Here is a 26,995-nt window from a genome sequence, read left to right on the forward strand (position 1 = left end):
CACATCCAAATGAAGTTGAAAATTAGTGAAAAAAATGGATTTCAAATATTCGAGTTATAGCTGAGGGGTATTTTTGAATTTTTTTAAAAAGATGGGAAAAATGTATAAATAAGTATTCATGCCCAAAACACTTTCCAATCTTTGCCAAAATGATAAAAATACATTAAGAACAAATCTCTTATTTTTTAAGATTATTTATTTATTTATTTATTTATTTATTTTAAAATACCCAGTCGGACTACCAAAACTGACAAAAACCACATCGGCTCGAGCCCGATTTCAGTTTGACTAGCCGGCTCTAAGTTGAATCCGGCGGAGTTTGTGAACACTGATGCTAACTTCAATTTTGTTCATGCTGAAAAGACAAAACTTTTAATTTACTCTAGCAATTATCAACATCACATGAATTATCTCATCAAGAATTTACATTTGTTGCACAATGCGCTTGACATTGAAATAAGTCCCAAGAGTTGCAATGCAAAAACCTATCATTAGAATCCCCATCACTATAACTTTCTCAACTCTGCAACTCTTTGTGCCCTCAAAGATCTTCAGGTAGCAAATACATGGTAGAATTAGAGCAATGGTGCTGCCAAGAAATGATCCGATAAACGCCATCATGGACCCGAAAAATGGAAATGTTATAGCAATTATGACTGTGATAGCCACCATCAATGTCCTTAATGACAAACTCACCACACTCTTCTTGCAAAGAGGAAATATCTCTTCGATAGCAGCCGCAACAGGAGTCATGGCTAATGCATATTTCGATAATGGAAGTATAACAACAACATAAATTGCAATCTTTGAGCTAAAATTTTTAACAGGGAGATTAAGAGTAATTTGCGATTTTATTTGGCCCCCAAACATTAAGTAACTGAGTATCGACATGAATGTATAAGCCCCTGCACAAGTGATGAAGGAAATGGTCAGCACCTGCAACCAAAGAACACAAAAAGTCTTGGGTTAGGAGCTTCGGAAATCTAGTTAACTTTTATCATTGACTGTGATAGGATGGTTTCGAACACGAAACCTCATCCTGTCGAGAGCCACTACTAAAATGGGCCTCAGGAGAAACAACAAAGTTTTGTAAATCTTTTTTCAACATGAATTGTAAATCACAATAAATGCCAGATATAAGCCATTTTTCTATATGAATGGACCATGGCAAACTTGAGCAAAAGAACGGTTTATCTCGACCATCTATTTTTTAGTATGGATAATGATAGAGACAACATATATCCTACATAATAATCTAATAACACATGATAAGTTTATAATGGTTTGCTTTTCCATTTCAACTTGGTTTTTAAGTTCCTTCGACCCCGTCTTATTTGTAGGGGTGGTAGTGGGTGGGATGGTCTGTGCCGGAACAAATTATATTTGGGCTACTAAGTTTAGCCTGACTACCAAGGTCCAAACCTAAAATCTAGGCATGGTTTTTGGCCTTGGCTGGGGCCAAGAGAGGGGTATTGGCTCGCCCAGCCCAACCCGGCACTACCATTTCTTTAATTTTCCTTATGATTAAAAAATAGATAAATAATATCTACTCAACCCAGCCTGGCTCAACGCCATCAATAGGCCTGGCTAGGCCACTTAGCGTGGCCTTGTACAGATCCTAGGTAAGTCTTGGGTGAGTGTGGCTTAGCCCACACCCAGGTTGTACCCACCCTTATATTCAAGGTGTTAGATACTAATGTTGTCATATTCGCTTCGATGTCTTTTTCGGTTTGGTGAGAAAAATGAAACAATTTAGTGCTTCGGTCAATTCAGAGGAAGACTTCAGACTTTTTTTTTTTAATTTAATATTAATAAATTAAAATTTTGTATATAAAAATAATGAAAAAATAAATAATTTTTTTTAAAAAAATAAATAAATAAAACCTTTATATTAATATTTCTTTGTTTAGGCTGAAAAGGCTGATGCTTCGGTCGAATTTGCCCTAAGCATACCCCAATCTATCCGAAACAAGACTGGATCTGGCCAAAGCGACAGCACTAAGCTTCGCTTCAGTCTAGGCCTAAAATCCGAAGGCTTCAGCCTCTTCAGCCAAATCGAAATTAATTTGACAACACTGGTTGACACTTGATTATGACCATAGATTTCATGCTCAAGACAAATTCATATACGTACCTTTGGACCCTTGCTCCTATCTTTCATTGATCCAATAATGGTAGGGAGAACACCATGTCCATTGAAACACAAAGCATAAATGCTAGCTGCCATTGGTATGCCACTTAAATTTAGAGGTTTTCCTTTCTCATGAAACCCAATCCCACCAAATAGACCAACCCATATAACTGCACCTATCACAACTACACAAGCAAAAACACCGGTTGCTGATACATAGGCCAATCTCCCTAAGCTTTTTAGCCAAGTAGTAGGGAGAACAACCATGGCTGATAAAATAACAAATGCCTTGCTTCCTTCTATTTTCCAACCCCCAATTTTGTAGCCAAAGTTAGGAAACAATTTAGCTAAACTGTCACCTGCTAATATCAAGAAACCTATGTCAAGTAAGAATAGTTGAAGATAGATAAATGTCGAGATGAAGATTTTGCCTTTGGGACCAAAGGCAAGATAGCCTATGTCTGGGTAGCATTTGATGTGACGGTCCATGCTCATGCAACGCTGAAGGAGTAGGCCTGTATAATAGAAGATGATAGCCAATAGCACAAGAAGTCCCAAGCATGCCCAGCCACCTTGTGATAATGCATATGGAATTACTACGATCCCAACTCCTGTGGACCCACAAAAGTGAGAGATTAGGAGGAGAGAGAGTGAGAAATTAGGAGAAAGAGAGAGAGAGAAGGGGTTTAAAGGAGTCCGATTTTTATTTGGATTCTAGTTGGACCAAGATTGAACCCATACCTATGTGGGGTCCAAGACATTAAACCCGTGAGGTCCTAGACATTAAATCATATATATATATATATATATATATATATATATATATATATATATATATATATATATATATATATATATATATATATATATATATAGAGAGAGAGAGAGAGAGAGAGAGAGAGAGAAAAGAAACTGAGACGAGTGAAATGCTATATTGATTGCCCTCATGGGCTTAAAATCTTTCAACGACCCAATTATGATTGGATGGTAGACTCTATTTTGGGCTACGAATTTTTACCTTTTTTCTAAAAAAAATTTGAGATGAATTTGGAAAGTAAATGCATTTTTGCCTTGGGCACCCGATAGAAATATAACGGAAATATTTCATCTAATTATAAATGGACAAATTGCCCCAATGACATCCTTGCGTAGTTTTGCCATTTTAAAATATGTAAATATTTTTTTATATGGGCAAGCTTTTTATGCTTCTCGTGCAACATAAAACTTATATACTTCCTTTCTGTCCAACCGTCCATTCCGTTCATTCTAAATGGACAGCCGAGATGGCCCCAATCACATCACTACACTATTTTATTTTTATTTTTTTATATAAAATATTTTGACATCAAATTTTGCCATCCACTCCTCTCTTAAACTCGTACTTGTAAAAAAAAAAAAATTCTCAATAAAATAAAATGACCAAAATATTTTTAAAATTTTTAAGAGGTATTTTGATCATTAAATTTTATTGAAAAATTATTCTTAATATTTTGTTAGGTGTGCCCCAGAAGAGGACAAGCACCAAATTTCGTAGTCATACAATTTCTAGAAATACAATAAAAATCAAATATCGTCAAATCTAGATCAAACGGTAAGTGGCTCACTTAAACTTTCCCAAAGAGGTTGCCCAAGGGAGTTAATGTAGTATGCTCCCGGAGTAGCTCATTTGCCAAGGGAGTTAATGTAATATGCTCCCCGGAGTAGCTCATTTGCCCTGGAAGTTAATGTAATATGCTCCCGGAGTAGCTCATTTGCCCTGGGAGTTAATGTAATATGCTCACGGAGAGCATGCTCTACAAACTAACATTTAATAGCTGGTAGAAATCTTTATCCCAATGTGTGACTTCCACCTTCAAAATAGTTTACTCCCAAAAAAACGGATAGGGGCGGTCTTCCCCACTCAATTACTCAAAAAAAAGTACTTTGTTTTTTCTCTGCGGACATGATGAACGATTGGAAGTTTATTTGATGTTTCCACATCTTCCTATTGTAAATTTTTCAATACATACCAAAATTTTACTTTTTCATGGAATTGTACAATTGAAACAATGGGTTTTAGTTAGCCACCCTTGACACTTTAGTAATCTGCACAAAGCAGTTCATTACACTGATTAAAAAATTGGAATCGGGTTCCAAATCTCACAGTCGAATTTCGGTTCATCTAGTACGACCCGAGCGAATCCAAAGTCATAATAGGAAATAGTTAACTTAAGAGTTTAAGAATAGTAGAATATCGGAAGATTCGGATGCTTATGGGGTTCTCTGCCATGAATGGCCACCCTCCTCACTCTATCCAACTCGAGCGATTTTAAAGTCAGATTGGCGATATTTAAATCAGCCGTTCACATTAGCAGGTGCCCAGATAATAAATATCTGCATCTAGTATGTTCACATTTGTTTTGTGTGGTAGAAACACAAACATTCCATGAGATGCTAGTAAAATACAGCGAAAAAAAATAAAATTCAAAATCAGCTTTAGTCCCCAAAACACTGAGGAAAAAAGAATATTTCTAAACCTGCAACGAAAGAGAGGCACATAAATAAAAAGACTGAGACCAGAAGTCATTATCACTTAACTTAATTCTCTTTGCAAACTTTAAGAGAGATCAAGGCTATGTTTGAAAAATATTTTCTGAAAATATTATCATCTGAACCAAATATGCTCTAAGTTTTAGCACTTTATAGTCTAAGAGAACATACTGTTATTTTTTTGAAGCTTTAAATTTTATAATTAGAGATAAAAACATATTTTAAAGCTATCTCAAATATTTTTAATATTAAAATTACATTTTTCGATACTATTTAAAAATGGGCTCTACTTTGATTATTTAGAGCCTAGGCTCTATACAAACCGTACCCTTTCGTCTTTAAAAATAAGTGTGAAGTTTGTATAGAGCCGAGGCTCTAAACAATCAAAGTAAAGCCCACCTTCAAATAGTATCGAGAAATATGGTTTCAATATTGAAAATCTTTGTAATAGCATTACAATATATTTTTATATCTAATTATAAAATTTAAAGCTTCAAAAATAGTGTAGATCGAGTAGATCTATGAAAAACTTGAAAATTGACGGTCCAAAAGTGCGTTACAAGATGCATTGTTCCAAAAGTTGAAATCCATTTTTTTCTCACGTTAATGCATCTTGATATCGAGATGATCAATTTGAAGATATTTGAACATTAAAACAACATCGTCTAGTGAAATTTTTGAAACGAGCTTTAATTTGATTGTTTAGAGTCTCGGCTCTATGTAAACTTTTTTCAAGAAGAAAATGACCACCGACACGCAAGTAGGGACAGAGAGAGAGTGACCAGATAAAGCATTGAGCATATTGAAGCAAGTCTTGGAGAAGCTGGTGCCTGTTGCATGGTGAATTTCTTGGTATTGTTGAGCTTCTTCATCCACTTCCACCGTACTCATAATTCGATATTGGTACTTTCAGAAGGAGGTTGGCTCTTTTACAAGAAGAGAGAGATGTTGATGCTTAGAAGCGGTTGGGTTTTTATATAGAAATAAGGACGGTTAGAAGGGACTGGGTCTTGAGGAGACAGAGAGAGGTGCATCTGGGATGAGTTCAGCAGGGGCTCCTTCGTTCCAATTCCACTCTCATTCAGTCAATGAAAAGATAAAAAATGTGGAGAAACAACAGGCGAGTGGAGGAATGACATTTTCTAATAAAGGAAAAGAAAAGGAAGGTCGAGATATGATCGAGAAAGTGGTTGAGTGGGCGGAAAAGACCGGAACACAAACACAACGCCAAACTTGACCTGCATTAACTGCGTAACCAAATCACCCTCTATGCATGCTCTTTTATTGGTCTAGAGAGAGAAACCTTTATCTGACTTACAATCAGTCTTAGAAACATCGAACCGACCTCAAAAACCGGCTAGGGCTGGTTCTGAGTAACCACTAAATTGGCCCCTTCAACTGGCTTAATTGAGCAAGTCATGGCAAGTCAAGAAATTAAAAAAAAAAACAAAAAATACAAAAAATATGTTTAAAGCATGATTAAACAAAACACATCCAATGAAGTTTAAAATTCGTAAAAAAAAAAAATGGATTTTAATAAATCGTTCTGTATCTAGAAGTATTTTTGAATTTTTTCAAAAAAAATGAAAAAAATATATATTCGTGCCAAAAAATACTTTCCAATCTTTACAAAATTGATAATTTATATAAATTATTTTTAAGATACCAGCCCCATCACTAAAACCGGCCCGTGCCTTGTTCCGATCTAACCGGCCGGCTCCAAGTTGAATCTGCCAATATTGCGAACACTCCTTGAAACAACTGAGATGAACCCACCATGGAATGAACCCTCATTTTGATACACTAAGAAAGAAGGCGTTCTATTTCATAGAGAATGATGCACACCCAACATCACATGGACCTCTCTGTATATAGAGATGAACTGACTATTAATTACGTCCGATTACAAAATGCGAAAATGTATAAGGACGTGGTTTCTATGCGGCCAAGCTCGCATATGTAGAAATGCAGGCTTATTAATAAATCTATTTTTGAGATAGATTTTTTAACTTAATTTTTAATGACATGTCATTTCTAACATGAAGATCATGAATATGAAAAAAATAATTAAATTTAAAAAGTTAGAAATAATAATTCGAATAAAAAAACATTTCGACCATTAGGTTCCATTGTTTTTAGATGGAACACCTACTTACATCATCTTTAAGTAGTAATGCGGTTATGCGGTCCAGCCCGCATGGAACAATTTTCCAATATATAATGAAATTATTGATATTTGGTGAAAGACGGTCACAATTAATCTTGACCATTAGATGTGAAATTAGGTGGTTTTATTTACTTCCGTGACTAAGCTCAAAGTTAAAAAAAGAAAAAGAAAAAAGAAGGTAGATCTAAGGTTTTTTGACCTAGATCTAAGGTTCTTAAAGCATAGGGAAAAGCGGGAGATTTTAGGTAGGGTCTACATAGGTATTTCTTGAGATTTCTTGATATTGCAAAAGAATTTTCCTCGGGTTTTTAAGGGTTTTCGATCTCCAAAGGTTGAATAAGAATTTTGGGATTTTTTATAATTTTCGGGATTTTTTTTAGATTTTTTTAAATTTTTTAAATATTTTCTAAGGGTTTTTTCTATTTTTGGGTATTATTGGGCTGTTTTTTCTAATTTCAAAAATTTCTAAGAGATTTCTAGATCTCTTTTCTCTTTTTATGGAGGGGTTAGTTATAGGACTTAATTGGTTATTTTTCCTGATTTTTAGGAATTTTTTTTCCTATTTTTTGGAATTTTTTTTCCGATTTTTTGGATTTATATCGAAGTTTAGCCTTATCTAATTAAAGAAAACGTGTTTCCTACGTCATCCGGCCTTTAGGCCTGCCGGTCCGGGTTATAGTCCAGCCGCGGCCCGACACTTGGATATCACAGGGACTAAATTATCATTTATTAAATCATTTTATCCGTAGGCCCGATTCAGTCGAATCTTGAACAGTTGGAAAGCTCTCGGGCTCTACTTCAAGTTGGGATAATTTTGAGCAGTTTTAAGATAATTATATTGGGTTTAAGTTGCCTATGGTCTACTAAAATTTTTGTGGTCCTTCGAGCTCAAAATCTAGATTTTTAGGAGTTATTTAAAAATTAAAAAAAAGTTGTCTACAAAGTCGAACCAATACCCTAAGAACTTGAATGACCTTTGCTCCATAACAATGTCCAGCAAGTACACCAATTACCTGACTTACCTCTGACAAATTTTGGCCTTGGCCTTCTCACTCAAGAGCGAGAAAGAGGTGGGGATTGGGTGATACGCAACCACCCCTCCCCCCTCTCCCCCTCCAATGGATACTTTTTTTATCTTAAAATTTGGTGATGTAATCTTTACAACTCATAGAATAATCTTGGCAAAAAAAAACAAAAAAAACCTCAAATAAACTATGTACTAAACAAAAACTTATGCTTCAAGCTTCAATAGAGACCGCCCAATTTTTTAAGGGCTAGATCTTATCGTCACAAAACTTAAAATTCTAATTTTTATTTTAAAAATAATCATTTAGTAATTATTATGTTTTCCCTAAAATTTTAGACTAAAGAATTCTCCTAAATAGGTATTTTAAGTGAGAGAGGAGATGCGCAGTATCCTCCCCATGGAACATAATATACGCGCTCTTTCACAAACTACCCCCATTCAAACTTGAAGTTTCGAATCAAGTTCGAACCTGTCACAGCACATATACCACAAGCCATGGGGTTGAAACCAGCTATCGGTTTTGAACCCACTTCACTAGTCACGAATTCAAAACTTAAAGTTCTTTACCTGTTATTTGAGTGGATAAATGGCTCAGAATAATGTTTTAAGAAACACCGTTCCGGATCATAATCACCTTATCAAGATCAAGAATCAATGGGAACTTGATTCTTGATTGAAACTTAGAATTGGGTCAGTTCCTACATAATCATCCAGTTGAACTGAGCGATTTTGTCAAGGTCGCGGGGTTACCATGATTATTTATTTTATTATGTTTTCTCTTTTTGTAATTTTTTTATGAAAAAGAATAATTTCCATGCATGCAACGAAAGAGATGCACAGAAGAAGAGAATAGGGACTAGAAGCCATTGCCACTGGACTTATTTCTCTTTGCAAACCTTAAAGAAGAAAGTCTAAGAGAGATTAAAGCCATGTTTGATTTGGGTGAAAATATTTTTTCATGTGGTTAGATATAAGAATATTTTCACATCAATTAGTTGTCAATTTGATGTGAAATAATACATTGAGGTTTAGTGTGAAATACTTTTACACCTAACCACATAAAAGAATTTTTTGACGTGAAAATATTTTTTAAAAATATTATCATATAAACCAAACATAGCATAAGTTTTAGTACTTTATAGCCTAAGAGAACACACTAGTCTTGCAGCCTAAGAAAAAAACGACCACCACACACCCACATGGAGAGAGAGAGAGAGAAAGGGAGAGAAACCCGATAAAGCATTGAGCATATTGAAGGAAGTCTTGGAGAAGGTGGTGTCGTTTGCATGGTGAATTTCTTGGTATTGTTGAGCTTCTTCACCTGGTTCCACTGTACTCATGACTATCGGAAGTTGGTGCTTAGAAGGGGTTGGATCCATTACAAAAGTAAGAAATACAGAGATGTTGATGCTCAAGAGGAGTTGGGTCCTTTACCAGAGTAACAGAGAGAGAAATGTTGATGCTCGAAGGGGAAGGGGCTGGGTCCCTATAAGAGAGAGGTTTGTTGGAGCAAATGATGGCCAAAAAAAAAAGGAATAAAAAATGTGGAGGGCTTCCTAACCAGAAAAGGAAAAGGAAAAGACAAAAGTGGAGAAATGACAGGTTTCATAGTTGGCAGAGAAAAATAAAAAATGTGGTCATCCATTGACGCTGTGGGCAACGCCCTCACACTCTCAAATGAGAAATAAAAATCTGGAGAAAAGACCCGGTCCAAAGCTGCAGGCCACAAAAGGAGAGAAAAAAAGAAACGAAAATGGTTTGATAGGGGTGTAGCTCTATCAAAACAAGTAAGGTCTCGCGTCATAATTCATCTAAAATTAGAATTCAAGCACCTTTACATTGAAAAAAATGGATTTGAAGTTTTAAAAATAATGTATATTATAACATATTATTTAGATAGTTCATTTCACACTAAAAAGAAGTGTTCATAGCTCTATAAGATCTGTACTATTCATTGAGTTTTGAATTTCATTGTCGGTGTTAAAAATTGATTTTAGAACCATCATGGCCGAAAGTGCTTCCCAGACAAGGATCTAAGATGTGGGTTTGTTTTGTTTTTATAAAGCCTATGCCTTATAAAAACTTCATCCAAAGAAAAAAAAAAAAATTGTTTGATAGGGCTGCAACATATCAAAACAAGTAAAGCCTCACTTCATAACTTATTGAAAATTACAATTCAAGTATTAAAAAACATTTCCATCGATCATCTTGGCTTGAGCATCATAGTTGTGGAAAAAAAAGAAAAAAAAAAAATTTCAAGCTCTAATAATACTGTACATTATAACAATTATCTAGATCGTGCATTTCACCCAAGAAAAATATGTTTATAGATCCCAGGATTCGTACTATTTTTTGAGTTTTGAATTTATCGTCATGGTTGAAAGTTGATTTTAGAACCATCGTCGCCGAAAGCGTTTTCCAAATAAGGATTTGAGATGAGAATTTATTTTGTTTTGATAAAAACGTGGGCCCAATAGAAACCCGATCCAAAAAACAAGAAAGTCGTTGAGTGGACAAAAGATAACGTCACCAAGTCACACTCTAATCTTCGTAACTAACACGCAATCTTGGTTTAGTGAGAGAAAGTTTCTAGATAGAGAGAGCTTTAACTCGCTTCGAACAACATATTAACCCAAAATGGAATAAACTTTCATTTTGATGCACCAAAAGAGACGTTATGTTTCATTGAGAATGATACGCACCCAATCACATGGACCTCCCTCCATCATAAGGATTGTAAATTACATTGTAACATTTTATATCAATTCTTTGACTTATGAAAGCAACATAAAACTTACATGCCAATCTTATATTTTCTGTATACCCAAACCTTTGATCCTACATGAAAAATAGCAAATATAATATCCCCATATATAATACTTAGTCAATTCTTGTTTCTTTTCTTTTTTTGAGAGAAACACTTAGTCAAATCTTTTCTTGTCAAAATATAAAAATAAATACTTGGCCTCATCTTTCTAAGGTCTAATTCATAATAAAATGCCCAAATAAATCTATTAGGTTCAAGTTGGTCATTTGACCTAAATTACGTAGTCTTTTGCGCGACTTTTGCTGGTCCTGGCCCCTCCGTCGTGTACGAGAGTATGCATCGACTCTCAACTAGTGATTTAAAAAACATCGGATCAGCATTGAATCGCCTGGTCCAACTTAACAATCGGTCACCCCGTATTGATTCTGTCAATATATAGGAAATCGTTCGGGTCTAGAAGAGAACCGGCGATTTGCTATAGTAAAACATCGTTTCGTTATACTAAAAAGATTGTTTTACTGCAATAAAAACGTTGATTCACCGAACCAGATAGGTTCTTGACCAATTCACTACTGGTTTTTGCAATGACCGATACAGGTCACCGATCCATTTTTTTAAATCACTACTCTCAACACTCCCCCTCGACTCTCTACCCATGATCTCGAGTTGTCCTTTGAATTTCGCAAACTGGCCACTAATCGACATCCTACGCCATATCAATCTAGTCGTGATGATCGTAGGTCTTCCTGAGCAACAAGAGTAATCCTCCACTCACTTCTCATTATATCTGTCTTCTACGGACTAAATGATGTGCTCATGAAACTCCTAACAAATGTTGCTCCTCAACCTCATTTTTTTCTTTGTGGTTGTTTTATCTGGATTTCATGGGAATCACGGTTTTGGCCAATTACACAATTTCTTGCGTTATATTGTAAGGTATTATTGCTGAATTTAAGCCAATGGAATTTTTGTGTAATTATTTTTTATTCTTACGTTATTTCTGCCTGTTTCATGGATCTCTATGGAATCCCAGATTTCTCATCTTTCCCCATTATTTTAATTTGAGGTATTGGGGTATAGAACCTTATTGTATGGATTATGGATTTTTTTTTTTTTTTTTTGACATGCTTATGTTTGTGTATTATGGATTATGAAATGTTTGTGATATAGGTTATCCATTGCTCTTTTATGGCCAATTGCGTGATTATTTTTGTGTCAAATAATCCAAACAGTAAAAATATATATTTCATGTTCCATCCATATGCCATCCAAACAACATAAATCAATACTATAGGCAATAATTTTCCCAAAAAATATATTTGACAGAGTTAGATTTTTCCAGATAATATGTTTCTAGGGATCCAAACGATCCCTTGCAGTATGGACCGACTTCTCCATGATAGAGTCTGCCAAATACTCCAAGAACTACAATGATCTTCGCTCCATAACAACGTTAGGAAAGTACTCCCAAGTACCGGTCAAAGTGTTTTCTCGAAAGAAAAAATATCAGGTGTAGTATGATACTTCAACTACGGGACTGCGGTGTAAAATATGAAAAAAATTATGTTTATTTTTCAATTTCTAAAATAAAAAGGGCTTTTTACATTAATTACCTTTAAAAATTTGAGAAAATATCTTCATAGATTCTATTTTTAAATTTTATTTTTCCGTAAACCCAAAGTTTCAAAACCTATGTAACTGCATAAAGATTCTATTTATTATATTTTAAAATCCCTTAGACCAACTTTGTCTTATTTTTTGACCTAAATAAATTTTACAAAGATATCCTTTTTAAATCCCTCTCTCCACGTTTTTCTCTTTCGTTTTCCAATCTCCCAAACCCCTCTTTCTCTCTCTCTTCCCCCAACTCTCTTTCTCTCGCTGCCCCGTGTCTCTCTCCCTATTCCCCCAACTCTCTTTCTCTCCCCGTGAGAGAAGCACGTGAAGATAGAAAAAGAAGAGAGAAAGCTAAGTTTTTTTAGATATATATTTTTCAAATTTGTTTGGGTTAAAAAATTAAGGTAAAAATAGGTAAACGTAGTTTAGGGGGTTAGAAGATCTAAAAAATGAAATCTCTATGTTGTAATATAAATTTGGAAAGTTTGCATCTATGAAGCAATGAAATTTTAAAATTGGGTCTACAAAGATATTTTCCCAAAAAAAATCTCTATTTCATCTTCATGTTTGTTCTTTTTGGCATATTTTAAATTTTCACAAGGCTAAAATATTTCCTCCTCCCTAGGGAAGATACTGTACATCTCCTCCCTCAAGTAAAACACATGTTATGGATACTTTTTGGATCTCAAAATTTGGAGATGGATCTTTTAGAACCCATAGAATAATCTATGTAAAAAAAATAAAAAAATCCGAATATGTACTACTAAAAAAAATTGTAAGTTTTTCCATCTTTAATTAAGAAATATTGCCATTTTTTTTATTATTATGTTGGACTGTTTGGATGGAGTAAACATACTAAAAGCACATTCGCATTCTACCCTTCCAAAATTTTCTTGCCAATGCAAAAGGTTTTCATGTATCCCTTGCAACAGTACAAAATTTGCTTCCATACAATAACCAAACATGTAACCCAAGCTTTTCCTTATTCATGAAGAGAAGGGGTTTCCCATGGGTGTGGTCTGAGAAAAAATACTTGCATTTTGTAGAGAGATAAAGGGCCTTGGCCTTACAAAGAAACCGCCTAGGGTTGTCATGGATGGGGCTTGAGCTTCTCTGGTGTTTTCGCAACCCAAGCTTCTCCTTATTCATGAAGAGAAGAGGTTCACATGGATGTAGAATGAGAGAAAATGCTCGCCTTTTTTAAACATGGATGGGCTTAAGCTTCTTTGTTTTTTTAGAGAGAAAAAATGAAAATGCTCTTCTTATTTAGAGAGAGGATAGATTTGGGCTTTCGGTGGTTTCGCATAATTGTTGGGTCACAGGCTGAGGTTGGCACGGGGTGAGAGAGCTGCACTTTCATAAAACAAAATTCAAGTTTGACTTGAATTTTTTGTTACGTTAACTTTTGCTTTAATACCACAATATTTTTTATTTCAATCTAAAAACCTAACAAAATCTTGAGGTTGTCCAAACATTTTAAATCCGTTTCACAAGATTTTTATATTGCAATCCAAAAATATTACAATTTTGGATACATCCAAACTCGGACTAATATTTCCTCCTCCGTAGGGAGGATGCTATATATTTCCTCCCTCGGGTAAACCACATGTTATGGATACTTTTTGGATCTCAAAATTTGGCGATGCAACCTTTAGAACCCATAGAATAATCTCGGCAAAAAATTTATGAAATATACTTTGTGTACTACTTGAAAAAATATATGCCTCAAGATTGAATAGAGACTGCCCAATTTTTAATGGAGAAATCGCTAGTCCAAACCAGTTTCCTGGAAGCCAATTTCGCCTGGCTGATCCAAGTTTTAAAATATGGGTGCAGTTGGCATACTGATGCATTCGTAACTGTAGAGGTACGGTGCACCTTCAAATTTTATCATGTTATATAATTTTGATGTAAAATGTTCTCAAGATTATCTCAAAATATATTTTTATATCTAATTATAAAATTTTAAATTTAAAAAACGGTTAAAATCAAGTAGATCTATAAACATATGACAATCTTGAAAATGGACGGTGTAGATAATATGTTGTAAAATACACTATTTATGAGAATTAAAATCTTTTTATTTTTCATGGTCATACATCTCGATGTCGAGATGATCAATCAAAGGGTTTTTCAACATTAAAACTACCTTCTCCGATGTATTTTTTAGGTGCATCCGTAGTTCTACTCTAAGGTTGCATCCTTATATAGCCTTTTTCCTTAAATTATTGGTTCAAAACTTATATTTCCAAATAGATTCTTTATGAATGAGCTAGTTCTAATCTTGAAGTTTTGAACAAGCCATTTGAAAAAAAAATAAACTTCTCAACTCAAAACTAGAAGCGCTGAATAGTAGGTATTTTATAAGAATGAGAAATTTCATAAAGAGATGAACAACTCAATCTTTTATTGTTGGTAGAATCGGTTCAGCTGTTTTATGAGTATTGTTGGTAGAATCGGTCCAACAGCTGAAGTAGAAGCAAAATAAAATAATACCTAAAGATTGAACGTAGATTGTTTTGTTTTTGGAAGTTGAAAGTTGAGATCGAAGTGTTATAGAATTTTGTATCCAAAACTTTTTCTTTCGAGGTAATCATCTACTAATTAATTTTATTAGTAGATGCTCCCTAGAATTTGAGACCAAAAAAATTCTCCCAAGCAAGTATTTGCCCGAGGGAGTAAATACTGAGATCATAGAAATTGTCAAAAGCAAATATTTGGATGAGGGAATAAATGCATAGTATGAATGATATGCACGGTATGAATGATATGCACGCTCTTACTCTTACGTAGAAATGAGACAGTTTTTAATGGAAGAAGTTTACATAGGGACGAGGCTCTAAACCATCAAATTAAAGCACATCTCAAACATTTATAAGAAGAGGTGTTGTTTCAATGCTCAAAAATCCTAAAATCGATCATCTTAACTTCAAGACATACAAAAATGAGAAAAAAAAAAATTCAAGTATTAAAAATAGTGTATCTTATAATGTGTTTTTCGGACAGTCAATTTTCAAGATACAAGTGTTCGTAGATTTATTTGAGCTACACTAGTTTTTAAGCTTAAAATTTTAAGTTAAAAATAAAAATAAATTTGAAAGCCGCAAGACAAAGATTTACAACATGCGCCTTAGCATTGAGTAGAGTGTCTGTTGAGACTTGAGAGTTAACTTTTTAAAGGCGGTGGTGTTAGTAATGAGAATGGAAACCCCAACGCGGTGAATAGGAGGTAGGGTGAAGGCGTTTGATGACGCTGAGACGAAGTGGGAACCGGTTCTTCCCTCGAAGAGGAGAAAGCCCGTGAAGCCTGTCAAAAGCCCTAGGTCGAAGAAGAGAAAGATGCCACAGCAGCCCTTGCTCCATCGCTATTATCACGAAGAGATTGAAGCCACGAATTAGTGAGATGTTATTTTTTTTAATTGTTTGTTATTATTATTATGAGAAACTCTAAATCAATGCTTCAAAAGTTTGTTTTACTGCTATTTTTTGCTGATAAACCCCAAATAATTCACTGATAAACCCAAAATCAATGAGTTAATTTTTTTATTTATTTTTTTTGACATACAGAGAAGCCCCAAATCAGCGAGTTAAATTTTTTTTTTGCTGCTATTCTATATACTCTTAGTAGTGATTATTTTCTGGTTTCTCCATTGGCTAAAACCCTTAGATCTTCTACATTTAGCCCTAGTTACAGTATCATTTCTCTATGAAAACCCATCTCACGAAACTAGTAGATGTCCTCGTAGTCTCGTCTAACCGTGGCTTCCTCTAACTTTATCTGCTTCCTTCAAATGTATGATTAATGGGGTGAGGATGATCTGCTTGAGGGGGAAAGAAATTTTGGCTATTTTTGGGAGGTGATAATCAAGTCTTGTGTGTTATTATAGGTATTTTGCTTTTAGGACTGGTTTACACTGCTACATAAAAGGATGTGTTTTTGTATCATGCCCTCTCCCTTGATCATCGAGAGAACAATTGTGATAGAAAATCTAGTATTTTTGTTGGTTTATTTGTTCTTCGAATTATTCTTTTGACATTTAAAGTTTTAAACAATATATTGATACTTGTCCTAATATATTGGGATTCCTCTGCACTTTTCATGTAGATGCTGCCGGGAATGTATATGTTCTCAGTGAAGAGCTTATATCTTTTGATGTGGAAAAACTGAGACTAATGTATCCCTATTTTGCTTCTAGGACTAGTTTAACTGCTGCATAAAATATGTGTTTTTGTATCATGCCCTCTCCCTTGATCATCGACATTGTTGAGAGAACAATTGTGATAGAAAATCTAGTATTTTTGTTTGGTTTATTTGTTCTTCGAATTATTCTTTTGACATTTAAAGTTTTAAACAATATATTGATACTTGTCCTAATAAATTGGGATTCCTCTGCAGTTGTCATTAGATGCTGTGGGGAATATATATGATCCTAGTGAACAGCTTATATCTTTTGATGTGGAAAAACTGAGACTAATGTGTCCAAGATTGCTAACATGCAGGCTTGGATTACTTTAGTCTTGGACTAGAATTTGATGCAAATGTAAGTACAAACCAAAAGTTGAAAACATACAACCTGAACTTTTTTTAATTCATCATTCTGAAATTCCTATTTATTTGAAGTGTTGGTTCACTTGTTGATGAGTATGAACTTTGTTAGTAGTTTACACACCTATTGTTGTCATCTGGTTGACATTTCTTAGTTTCTGATGTGCAATGGTTCAAGGGGTTGTTTTACATGAAGCTTTATTTCCTGTCTAAACCCTTATTAACTTCTCTAGAGTCACAAATACGATGCTCTGGATTTTTCAATTAAAAATCTTTCCTGAGTCATTGCTTGAATGAGTCATTGGCAAGTAAATATATGTATTGTGAAAAAAAAGTATATATAAATTCTCTTTTTGGCAAGTAAATATATGTGATTAATCATGACATAAATTAAAGAATAACAAAACAATTATATAAGCTATATAGCTCACGGCATCTTCTTTAATTTGTTTGCTCTTTGATTCACATGATCTTTGGTAGTTCCACTTTGCTCTGCTGTCTTCGTAGGAGCTGTTTGCCCGCGGAATGGTTAGCTTTGAAACTTTTAAATATCTATTTCTTAAATAAATGGCATATGTTTCTCTTGAAGGTTGCCCATGCATTGAGTGAAATTCTGATATTAAGAAAATCAATTTAGTTCTATTTATGCAAATATTGATATTCCTTGAATCTATTTACATGTATATTGGACGAATGGAAGGAACCTTATTTAATTATAAAATATTTTTAAAGAACTACATTTCACACATCATAGCAGTAAAATACATAATGAACGGAATCGCAGGCAGTTTCGAGCTTTCTCATTGCCAAACAGGTGAAATTCCCAGCACCACAGTTTATCAAATAGGGTTTCAGCTTTCACCATGCCATGCATCCTAGAATCTAAGAAAGTTGACGGCTGGGGTCAATTTTCACCTGCATCCGAAAATCTAGGAAAGTCAACCGCAGGGGTGATTCTCAGGGAGACGCAGTAAAAGTTATCAAACACCACCAGATCATCCCAAAACCTGTAGCCCCTTCATCCCAAAACTTGTAATCTCTTCTCTCTCCTCACACAGTAGGTGCCCCCCACCCTCTCTCTCTTCTCTATCCCTCTCTATATGGTTTTTACTTTGGGTTTTTTGGTGCGATTTTGCAGTAGGATTATTGTTTTGTTTAGTGTCTAGTTCTTCCATTTAACTTGACAACTTTGCGTTTGCTTCGTCTCCTTTTTGTATTCCCTTCTTCTTATTGTTAAGCCTTTTGAATTATTCCTGTAATAATTTTCGTTTTGCATAGGAGCTGATAGAACAATCTGCTATTTTACAAGTTGAGAGAGAATGGCGCTGGGATTGATATTGGGGATAGGCAGATCTATGCGAAGAAAGCGAAGTTCGGCTCTTGACATTCTCACTTCTAAAAGAAGTCCAAGGGATTATTACAAGGGAAAAAATGTCAAGCCCACTGGTTTTCACACTCGCAAAGGTTCGGTTTTCTTTCTCAGTATGATTACAGTCAATTTTATTTATGAGTTTGTTCTTTGTACAATTCTAATTTTTATCTATACATTGAATAGTTAAATGTGAATTTCTCTGAACCTGTAGTTATTTATGATCTTTATTGAATACTTAAATGTGAATTTCTCTGAACCTGTAGTTATTTATGTTCTTTATTGAATAGTTAAATGTGAATTTCTCTGAACCTGTAGTTATTTATGATCTAATAACTTTATTTATGTATGAACCTGTAGTTATTTATGATCTTTATTGACCAATAGTTTCTACCAAAATCTTCTTCTTTTTTTTTTTGGTAGCTTGATTATTGGTTATTTTATATATTTCTCCCGCATTTGGGAGTGAGGAAATTTTGCCCAAAGTGGGTTTTTCGAGGTGGTAGGAGTTTTTGGGCTCTTGAAAAACTATGGCAATTACTTTAAAGGGAAATTTAGGGATTTGGAAAGAGAGAGTTCGCCGACATCCACCTCAATCATGGCAAGATAATCAAACCTGGATAAATTGAAAGTTTGGTCATCTTCACTGCATGTGCTAATCAACCATCCAAACAGAAATAAGTTTGAAGTAAATTGTTTAATAGAAAGCCTAAAGAATCTGGAATTATCATCATTAAAATAAGATTTTCGTTGAAAGAAGAGATGCCATTTCCTAAGAAACTCAAGTAGTCAATATGCATTGTAAAGATTGATTAATCTCTTTGGGATTGAAAAGAAGAAGTGCAATGATCAACTTAGTATATATGATCCATCTAGAACTTCTATTAAGAAAACTATAGTAAAGTTACTTATTCTTTTGAGAAGTAAGAAACTAAAGATCCTCTTCTTTATTCTGTTTATAATTATCTGGATTGAGTCTATAATGGTCAAATTGATTTATTGATTCCATGACAACAATAAAATTTTGGGGGTTAGTCTCCTGAGTATGGGAAGGCTTTAAGTTGTATTGGATTCTTAAGAAGTAACTTCAAGATGGTTAGCTAAAAGCCCTTTTGGGCAGTATACAATATGCTATGTTATGCTATTGTCTTCAAACATACTGGTCAGTTAAAATACCTTTTGGGCAGTATACAAGATGCTATGTTATGCTATTGTCTTCAAACATTGTGTGCCTAGGTATCCTGTAAGGAGGGCTTTATATTGGTCATGAAGAGCCAAATCCTCGTAGAGTTCGAGATAGTGAGAAGGGGTATACAATGAACCAAACAGAATTCTTCTGTTGGAGGAGTGAGGAAGGTGATTCATATACATTGCTACTACGTCATGGGTACACGAATAGATGTTCAGGACTATTTAATAAGTACTATGGAATCTAAGGACATGTGGAGAACATGTTGAAGAAAAATTCAAAGTTGGGAGGTTGGAATGGTCATCAGGAGGGTAAGAGGCTGCATGTTCATCCTATTCATGAATAGAGGGCCAAGGACAATATCATTTGGAGGGATGGATATATGGGAGGTGGCAGAGTGTTGGACCGGGATGGCCTCATTGAGATACTTAGCGCTGAAAGATAATGGAGGTTGGAGCCTAGCAATGGAGGTTGATATAGTTGTTGTCAAGGAAGTCAAAGACTTGGAGCATACTTTATGTTACTTTCTTAAAGAGTCTTGTAAATATTTTTTATTTATAGAAAGCAGATTACCAAATACAAACTTTAAGGTTGGACCAACCTGGAGCCATCAATTATTGGAGGAGTTTTGACGATGATTAACATCAAGGGAATCATTTCCTATTCATATATGGTGGACGTGTTGATTGACATTGGGCAAATTCCATTGAGCATTGAGTTGATGGAGTGAATTATCAGGTGAATTTATACAAATATTATTGCCAAAATAGTCATTGTTATGGTTTAGTGATACATGGTTGCTCCTTCAAGAAAAAAGTTGGCAATCGGAAATTCTCGGAAATTTTATGAATGTTGTGAAGTGTGGAGTACTCAACAAGTTGACATCCCATGGAAGGCCAGTTAACAATGTTGATGAAATCCTTGAGACCCTCAAAATAATAGATGTTAAGGTGGAATTTTCTTTTTTTACTGTTAGGTATGGAAATCACTTTTAGATTTTTAGGAACTAGTTGAGTGGCTTATAGAATCATCAATTTGAGAATGGTAAATATAAGGATTAAATGTGGGATATGGAGGATATTCCTTTTTTAGAGGCCTTGTATTCTTTATGTTTATTTGCCCCGCACCTTTTTTTAATGAATTGGGTGGTTATCTTCAAAAACGAATATTGAGGCTGGCAAGTAGCCTCTTCTTTCTTTCTGGTCTTTCTAGCAATACAAATAAGTTATGTGGTGTAGCATGTTCTTTTGTTTTCTTGGTAAAAAAATAGTTTCTTTGTTATAATTTTTGGGAATTTAGATAACATCCTTTAATCCATTTCCTTTTTGGAGACATGAAGGCATATCACTATAAAGAAGATTTATCGTAGTAAAGGAAAAAAGCCTAGTGTTGTTGATAACAAGTATTTGAAAAGAAATGTGGTCCTGAATAATGAAGTTCAAATGTAGATAGCGCCATCTCTTCCATGTGATTCCTTGTCATCTTCTTGACCAACAACGCATTTGTGCTTATACAAAATTTTACACTCAAATTCTTTGTCAAATATTTTCTATAAAAAAAAAGGTCGAAGTTCAAGTTTGTATAATGGCCATACCTTAAGGATGGTTCCAATTAGGATCAAGAGGTTGAAGGATGTATTATATAACCTGACAAATAAGGGAGATCCTTCTAGAATACCGATTTCTTGGTCCAACAAACTTTATTTGCGTGATCCAATGCAATTTAAATTCTGGTGATAGATTTGGTCGGTGGTCACTGATTCCCAACGTAATAAATTTAGTTTGAGTTGTTATTTTCATTGGACATCAATAATGTGTCCTATGTGTATTTTCATTTGACTACATAAGAATTGATGCCTATGGAATTAATACATCAATTGCACTTGAATAGGATCCATCTTCTATCGACTATAAAATGGAACATTTTGATGCAGGAGGATATGTTGTGATGGATGAAAAATTGCCACAGTACGTCATTCCTGATTTGACGAACTTCAAGGTATTTTGTCTTTGGATTCTACTTCAGTATTTTATTTTATTACGATCTTATGATTTCATTCACGTTGGCATGTGTCGTCATCATCATCATCATCTGAGCCTTATCCCAACTATTTGGGGACGGCTATATGAATCTTGTTCGGCCATTTTGCTCTAACAGGTATCATGACCTTAGTAAGCCTATAAGTCGTCATATATTTTCTCACTACTTCCATTCAATGTCCTTTTGGGTCTTCCCCTTGCCCTTTTAGAGCCTTCTACTTAAACTAAATCATACTTAACTGGCGCTATATGGGGTTTGCATTGCACATGGCCAACCCACCAAAGTCTACTTTCCCTCATCTTATCACCTATTGGATTCACCCCTAAGTTCCCTCAAATATATTCATTTTAAATTCTATCATTTCTTGTCCTGTCACTCATCCATCTTAACATTCTCATTTCTGCTACACTCATCCTATGGGTATGTTGTTTCTTGACCTTCCAACATTCCGTCCTATAAAGTAAAAGGTTTCATAGCTATCCTATAGAACTTCCCCTTCAGCTTCATTGGTATTTTTCGTCCGGCTAATTTTAAAACCTTTAGATTCTAGAACATCCTTCTAAGTTCTAACTTTGCATTGACACCACTTTCGTCTCATCAATCAAAACTATGTCATCTTCGCACTGGCATATGTGTAGTTATGAATGTTAGGCTGTGTTTGTTACATTATTTAATTAAAATTTTAATACAAATCTCATGCTTTTCTCCTGGATGGAGATTTAACTGTACACAATTTTGGCTTTTGAGAGTTATGAACAATATAAGGCAGTTCAGAAAATATCAAATGGTCAGCTAGTGACAGTTAAGAACGATAATAAAAGTTGAAAATTTACAACTGTGAACAATCTGGATACCTCCTAGAGAAGGTCCTTTTGACATAAATCACAGAACTAGATGCTATTGAGGAAACCAAAGATCTGAAGCAAAATATCTTTTTACCAACACTCCAGAATATCCTAAAGCAAAAAATCTTTTTACCAACACTCCAAAAACAAATGGCTCAAATAAGGTGACTGGAACATGGCATTCTTTCTTTGAACAGAAGTTGTAGGACAGTAGGCGACAAAACAACTGTATCCACGAAATCAAAGATGGATGAGCCCCACAAACGTTGCATGAGTCATCTCCTGCAAAAGACTATTCATTGCAGAGAATATGCCGAGGCTGGAATTGAGAATATCTAATTACAAACACAGCTGTCTCACGAAGGGAATGAGGTGCAGCACTGATACTCTACAAAACGCTTATTGAGGCTTCTGTTATGTCTAGGCATGCCCTGGAAATAACATTGAAACCCATTGTGGAAAGATATAATGTTAGATTGGCATCATTGGGAAGATCGGTATCTTTCACATGTCCATATTCCGGAATGTCTGTGTCGATTGTTAGGAACGTGGAGCGCCTCATGCATGACTTCTTGTAGTTTGGAACTGGCTACACCTAAATTCCTCCTGGATGGGTTGGGAACAGTATATAAACCATAACACAGTGGAGGTTTGGATATCAAAAAGTTGAAAGATTGTAATGCAGCCTTGTTAGGTAGGTGGTGGTGGCTGTTCAGCTGTAATCACAAGCATCTTTGGCAGCAGGTCACCCTACATAGATACGGCCTTAGGACCAGCGACTCTTGTCGGCTGCAGAAAAATCATGTCCATGCTCATTTGAAGGATGCCTTGGAAGCGATCAGCAGCATTCACACTGAGTTCTCAAGTCATATTGGATTCCCTGCCAAAGTGCCGACATGATTTGGTTTTGGGAAAGACCTTTGATTAGTTGACAGACCCTTCGACAAACATTTCTGAATCTCTTTGCAATAGCCTCTAATCAAGATTGTTTAATCTCTCAAAACTATGGGGTCTGAAGTGGTCAGCTAGTCTGGTCACCAGTATTTCAACGAAACCTGAATGATGATGAAATGTCAAGCTTGGCCTGTATGCTGGATGCCCTCACATCCCACTTTGTCTCTTGACTTAGGAGGAAGAATGGAAAGACAATCTGGTGGTCTCTCCCACTGGTACCTTTATGGTATCATCTTTTTACAATTCACCTCACCCCATCAAGCTCTCATCCACTCATGACTAGCAGGACATGGTTTACACATGTACCTCATAAAGGAAAGGCTCTTAACTGGTTGGTACTCTCTAACAACGCTCTCACACTAGACTCAGTGCAAAAGAAGGGGTTTCTCCTTACCGGTTAGTTGCATCATGTGCTGAGAAGAAGAATCGATCAGCCACTAGTTCGCCCACTGTAAGGTAGCTTACCAGATTTGCTCCTCCGTTCTTATCCATTTGAGCTCCCTTGGGCGAGTGTCAAACACTTGGTTCAGTCCGTTCTCCTCCCTGTCCAGCTTTAGTATTACTCTGGCGCCTTTCCATTTTGTAACTGTTTGGACTATATGGCTCGAACACTGGAAGCGCATATTCAATTACACCAAAGCTAACATGTGGTCCCTCAAAGGCCACGTCATGGCAATGATCATCTATTGGGCGCAAGCGTGCAAGGAACTCAAGACTTTCTCATCAGCCAACCTCAGTACCCAGTGGAAGTACATATTTGGTCCTCACCACTCACTATATTGAGATGATCTCAATGGACATCGCCGCTTGAGGGAGTCATCAATCTAAAATTCAAAGTCAGCTTTGTCAGGAACCCTGGACCTACTGGGTATGTTGACATATTTAGGGAACATTAGGGGTGGACCTTGCTTACCTATTCTAGCCTATCAGGGATAACAATTGTTGCGCACATGGTGACCCAACTATGTTGGCTGGTCTCCCAAGCATTCAAGAGATCATGGGGCTCTCCTTATTTGTATTAGATTCACAAAATGGAATCACCTGGGTTTCTGAGTTCTCTCCTTGCCCCTGGAATCTTGACCACATGTTCAAACAGATTTTCCATATTTGCCAATCCATTCAGCATCGTCTAGACATTCATGGCGAGAAGCAAACTCCATATCATCCTCTACACATTCATGGCTGGGTGCAAGCACCACGTTTGACTCCATCCATAATGACGTACTTTTGTTCCTCATTAACTCTGTTCCGGCAAAATTTTGAATTACACACAATACAAAACTCTCTCTCTCTCTCTCTCTCTCTCTCTCTCTCTCTATATATATATATATATATATATATATATATATAAGGAAATAGTTTATATAAGGCATCAACCTTATGCTAGAAGTGTAATGCGCACCTCGTGAACCGATTAAAAAAGGTTGTTCTGGAACTGGAAATCCTCCAATTGATCATGTCGACATCGACACATATGAATATGAACGAGAAGATTTTTAAGTCTTAAAAATAGTACATCTTGCAACACATTATCTTGACCTTCCATTTTCAAGATTTTCAACTGTTTATAGATATGTCTGGTCTCAACTATTTTTGGAGTTTTAAATTTTATAATTAGGGGTGAAATAAATTTAAGCCATCATTTGGGTTTCCAACACTTGAGCTGCATCTTCTGTTACAATTTGGAAGTGTGTCTTGCTTTGATTTTCAGGGTAGATGCATTATATAAACTGCACCCATATACAACTCTGTGGCCTGCTCCATTTGACCCATGTAAAGTGTGATGACACGGACCTTCCTTCTTTTTGTATGTATTTCTTGATGGATAATTGGATCTTTACTGCTGTTGTGAATGCATGTATTCTTTATATCTGGCGTCTTGAGTTTAGTTGGATCCCATTTTGCAGCTTAAGCCTTATGTTGCACAGCAGAGCTGGTCACGATCAGAGCCTCAGACTGAAGAAACCACTGCACAAGCTGCCAATACAGAAGGGAGCAGCAATTGAATTGCGATTGGAATTTCTCTAGAGACCAATTGTAGGTTTAATTTCAAGCAGAAAAGAGAAGAGAAGAATATCCCCCCTTTTTGCTCTATTTGTTCTGTATGTTCCATGTGTTTTAGTTGTTTCCTCTTGTGTTTCTCTTTGTTAATGGCCCCTGAGGAAAAATGTTACAAAATCATAAATGTGCATCAGCAAGAGAGACTTAATTTTAAAAAGAGAAAATGATATTAAATCGTTAACCAAAAAAAATGTTACTGAGGTGGTTAAATCAACAAATTGATTAATAAGTATTTACTCTATGAAAAGATACAACATTTGGGTATCCCCTTGGAGATATTTTCTAAAAGAAAGTCCTAAGATGCCCATGTTATGTATTTAGAATCGTACAAGGGCGTTAATTTGGCCATTAACACATGCAGTTGCATTATCAAAATGCCCTTGTATGTTTCAGATCCCAAACTTTGGATGAGACTTAAAAACACAAAAGCAAAACACGCATTTCAGCTTTAAAACTTGTAACAAAAGGTTGTATTCATCTCATTTGGCTTAGAGTGGTCCAAGCTGAATAATGAAACTATGCCTGCTTGTTCAAAGTTCCAAACTTGAAATATTAGTTTCAGGAAAAAAATTCCTTCCATGTGTGGAATCTATGACAAGCGGTGTTTTGGTAATTCTTTTCATGTTATGGATTAGATTATTAAAATATCCGTTCTTGTTTAAGATCTTAAATCCTGTACATGGCTATTTTAGGTATTTGTAAGCAAAGTAGTAGGGGAGGTATGTGACTTGTAAGTGAAATATTCTTATTAGACTTCAAATGATTTGACAATCATGGTCGAGGGTTTAATATGATTTCACCATTGTTTCATTGTTTTCTCATTAATTGATCAAAATATTCGTGATTTCAACATATGTTCTCAAATGTCCAAAGCATGATATCTTTTGGATTTCTAGCATGATTCTCCTTTGATCAGGGATGGGCCGAGCTTGGGCCTCATTTGTGGCCCGGTCTTGTGGCTGATTTGACGGCAATTTTTTCACAGAGAAGTATATAATGAGATTATACATCTTTGGTACAAGATGGTCACAATTGATATTGACCATTGTACGTGAAATTAGATGACTGCATTTATTTTCTTGATCGAACTTAATCTTTAAAAGAAAATTTTGCGAATATTGTAATACCTGCAAGCTATCAGATTTCACATCACATGGTTATGAACAATTGTGACGTGAAAAAAAAAAAAACTTTCTCACCGTTACAAGCTACAGCCTTTACTTACTTTCTAGGTGCAGTTCAGCTATAGGATTCGAAGTAGGATGTAGTACATTTATCATTACTTTAGCCAATCAAGCCAAAGCCCAAATACTTTTGTATGGTCCAAGGGGATTATCCTTTTGGTGTTAACAATATTATTAAATTCTCTTAGCTTGCGCTTGAAGAGCCTAGTCTTGGGCTTGAAGTCTTGAGCTTGAACTTGAAGTCTTGAGCTTGAGCTTGAAGTCTTGAGCTTGAAGCCAAAACGATCCAAGTCTTGAGCTTGAAGAGCCTAGTCGATGCAAAGTGGCTCTCCATTAGAATGAATGTGCAATAAAATTTTAATTCACATAAAACTGACTATGAACTAAATAACTTGGATAAGATTTAGATGATGATGATGATAAAGATGGTTAGAAAGTATACAAAATTTTACGATTCGTTAGTATTCATACTTTTATGAGATGTTATTATTTTACAAAATTTCACAAAAGTTTATGAGGTATACACTTTTTTTATTTTTCAGTTTTAAAAATTGAAATCGTTTATATAA

At 35.2% G+C, this 26,995-nt stretch overlaps 2 protein-coding genes across 15 annotated transcripts; one reads left to right on the forward strand and one right to left on the reverse strand.

The window, feature by feature from the left end:
• Positions 1-392: 392 nt before the first annotated feature.
• Positions 393-9,322, reverse strand: LOC18437591 (amino acid transporter AVT1I). Of its 2 annotated transcripts, none has more exons than XM_020669549.2 (3): positions 9,086-9,322; positions 2,135-2,742; positions 393-936 (listed from the first exon to the last, which is right to left on the reverse strand). In XM_020669549.2, exons 1-3 carry the CDS (start codon positions 9,231-9,233, stop codon positions 424-426), a joined length of 1,269 nt encoding a protein of 422 aa, XP_020525208.2. In that variant the 5' UTR covers positions 9,234-9,322; the 3' UTR covers positions 393-423. The 2 variants fall into 2 exon arrangements, with proteins under 2 accessions (XP_020525208.2, XP_011624790.3); XM_011626488.3 differs by lacking the exon at positions 9,086-9,322 and adding an exon at positions 5,443-5,779.
• A 6,033-nt stretch (positions 9,323-15,355) lies between these two features.
• LOC105420920 (uncharacterized) lies at positions 15,356-25,670 on the forward strand. 13 transcript variants are annotated; one of them, XM_088846946.1, is made up of 5 exons: positions 15,363-15,636; positions 17,569-17,841; positions 18,063-18,248; positions 21,233-21,340; positions 25,089-25,670. In XM_088846946.1, the coding sequence occupies exons 3-5, from the start codon at positions 18,216-18,218 to the stop codon at positions 25,185-25,187; spliced, it is 240 nt and encodes a 79-aa protein (XP_088703072.1). In that variant the 5' UTR covers positions 15,363-15,636; positions 17,569-17,841; positions 18,063-18,215; the 3' UTR covers positions 25,188-25,670. The 13 variants fall into 13 exon arrangements, with proteins under 13 accessions (XP_011624640.1, XP_088703072.1, XP_020525261.1 ...); XM_020669602.2 differs by having other exon boundaries at positions 21,276-21,340; XM_088846943.1 differs by having other exon boundaries at positions 18,094-18,248; positions 21,276-21,340.
• The last annotated feature ends 1,325 nt before the right edge of the window (positions 25,671-26,995 follow it).

Source organism: Amborella trichopoda, chromosome 9 (genome assembly GCF_054954075.1).
Source record: "Amborella trichopoda isolate Santa Cruz 75 chromosome 9, AtrichopodaSantaCruz75HAP2 v2.0, whole genome shotgun sequence".
Classification (NCBI taxonomy): domain Eukaryota; kingdom Viridiplantae; phylum Streptophyta; class Magnoliopsida; order Amborellales; family Amborellaceae; genus Amborella; species Amborella trichopoda.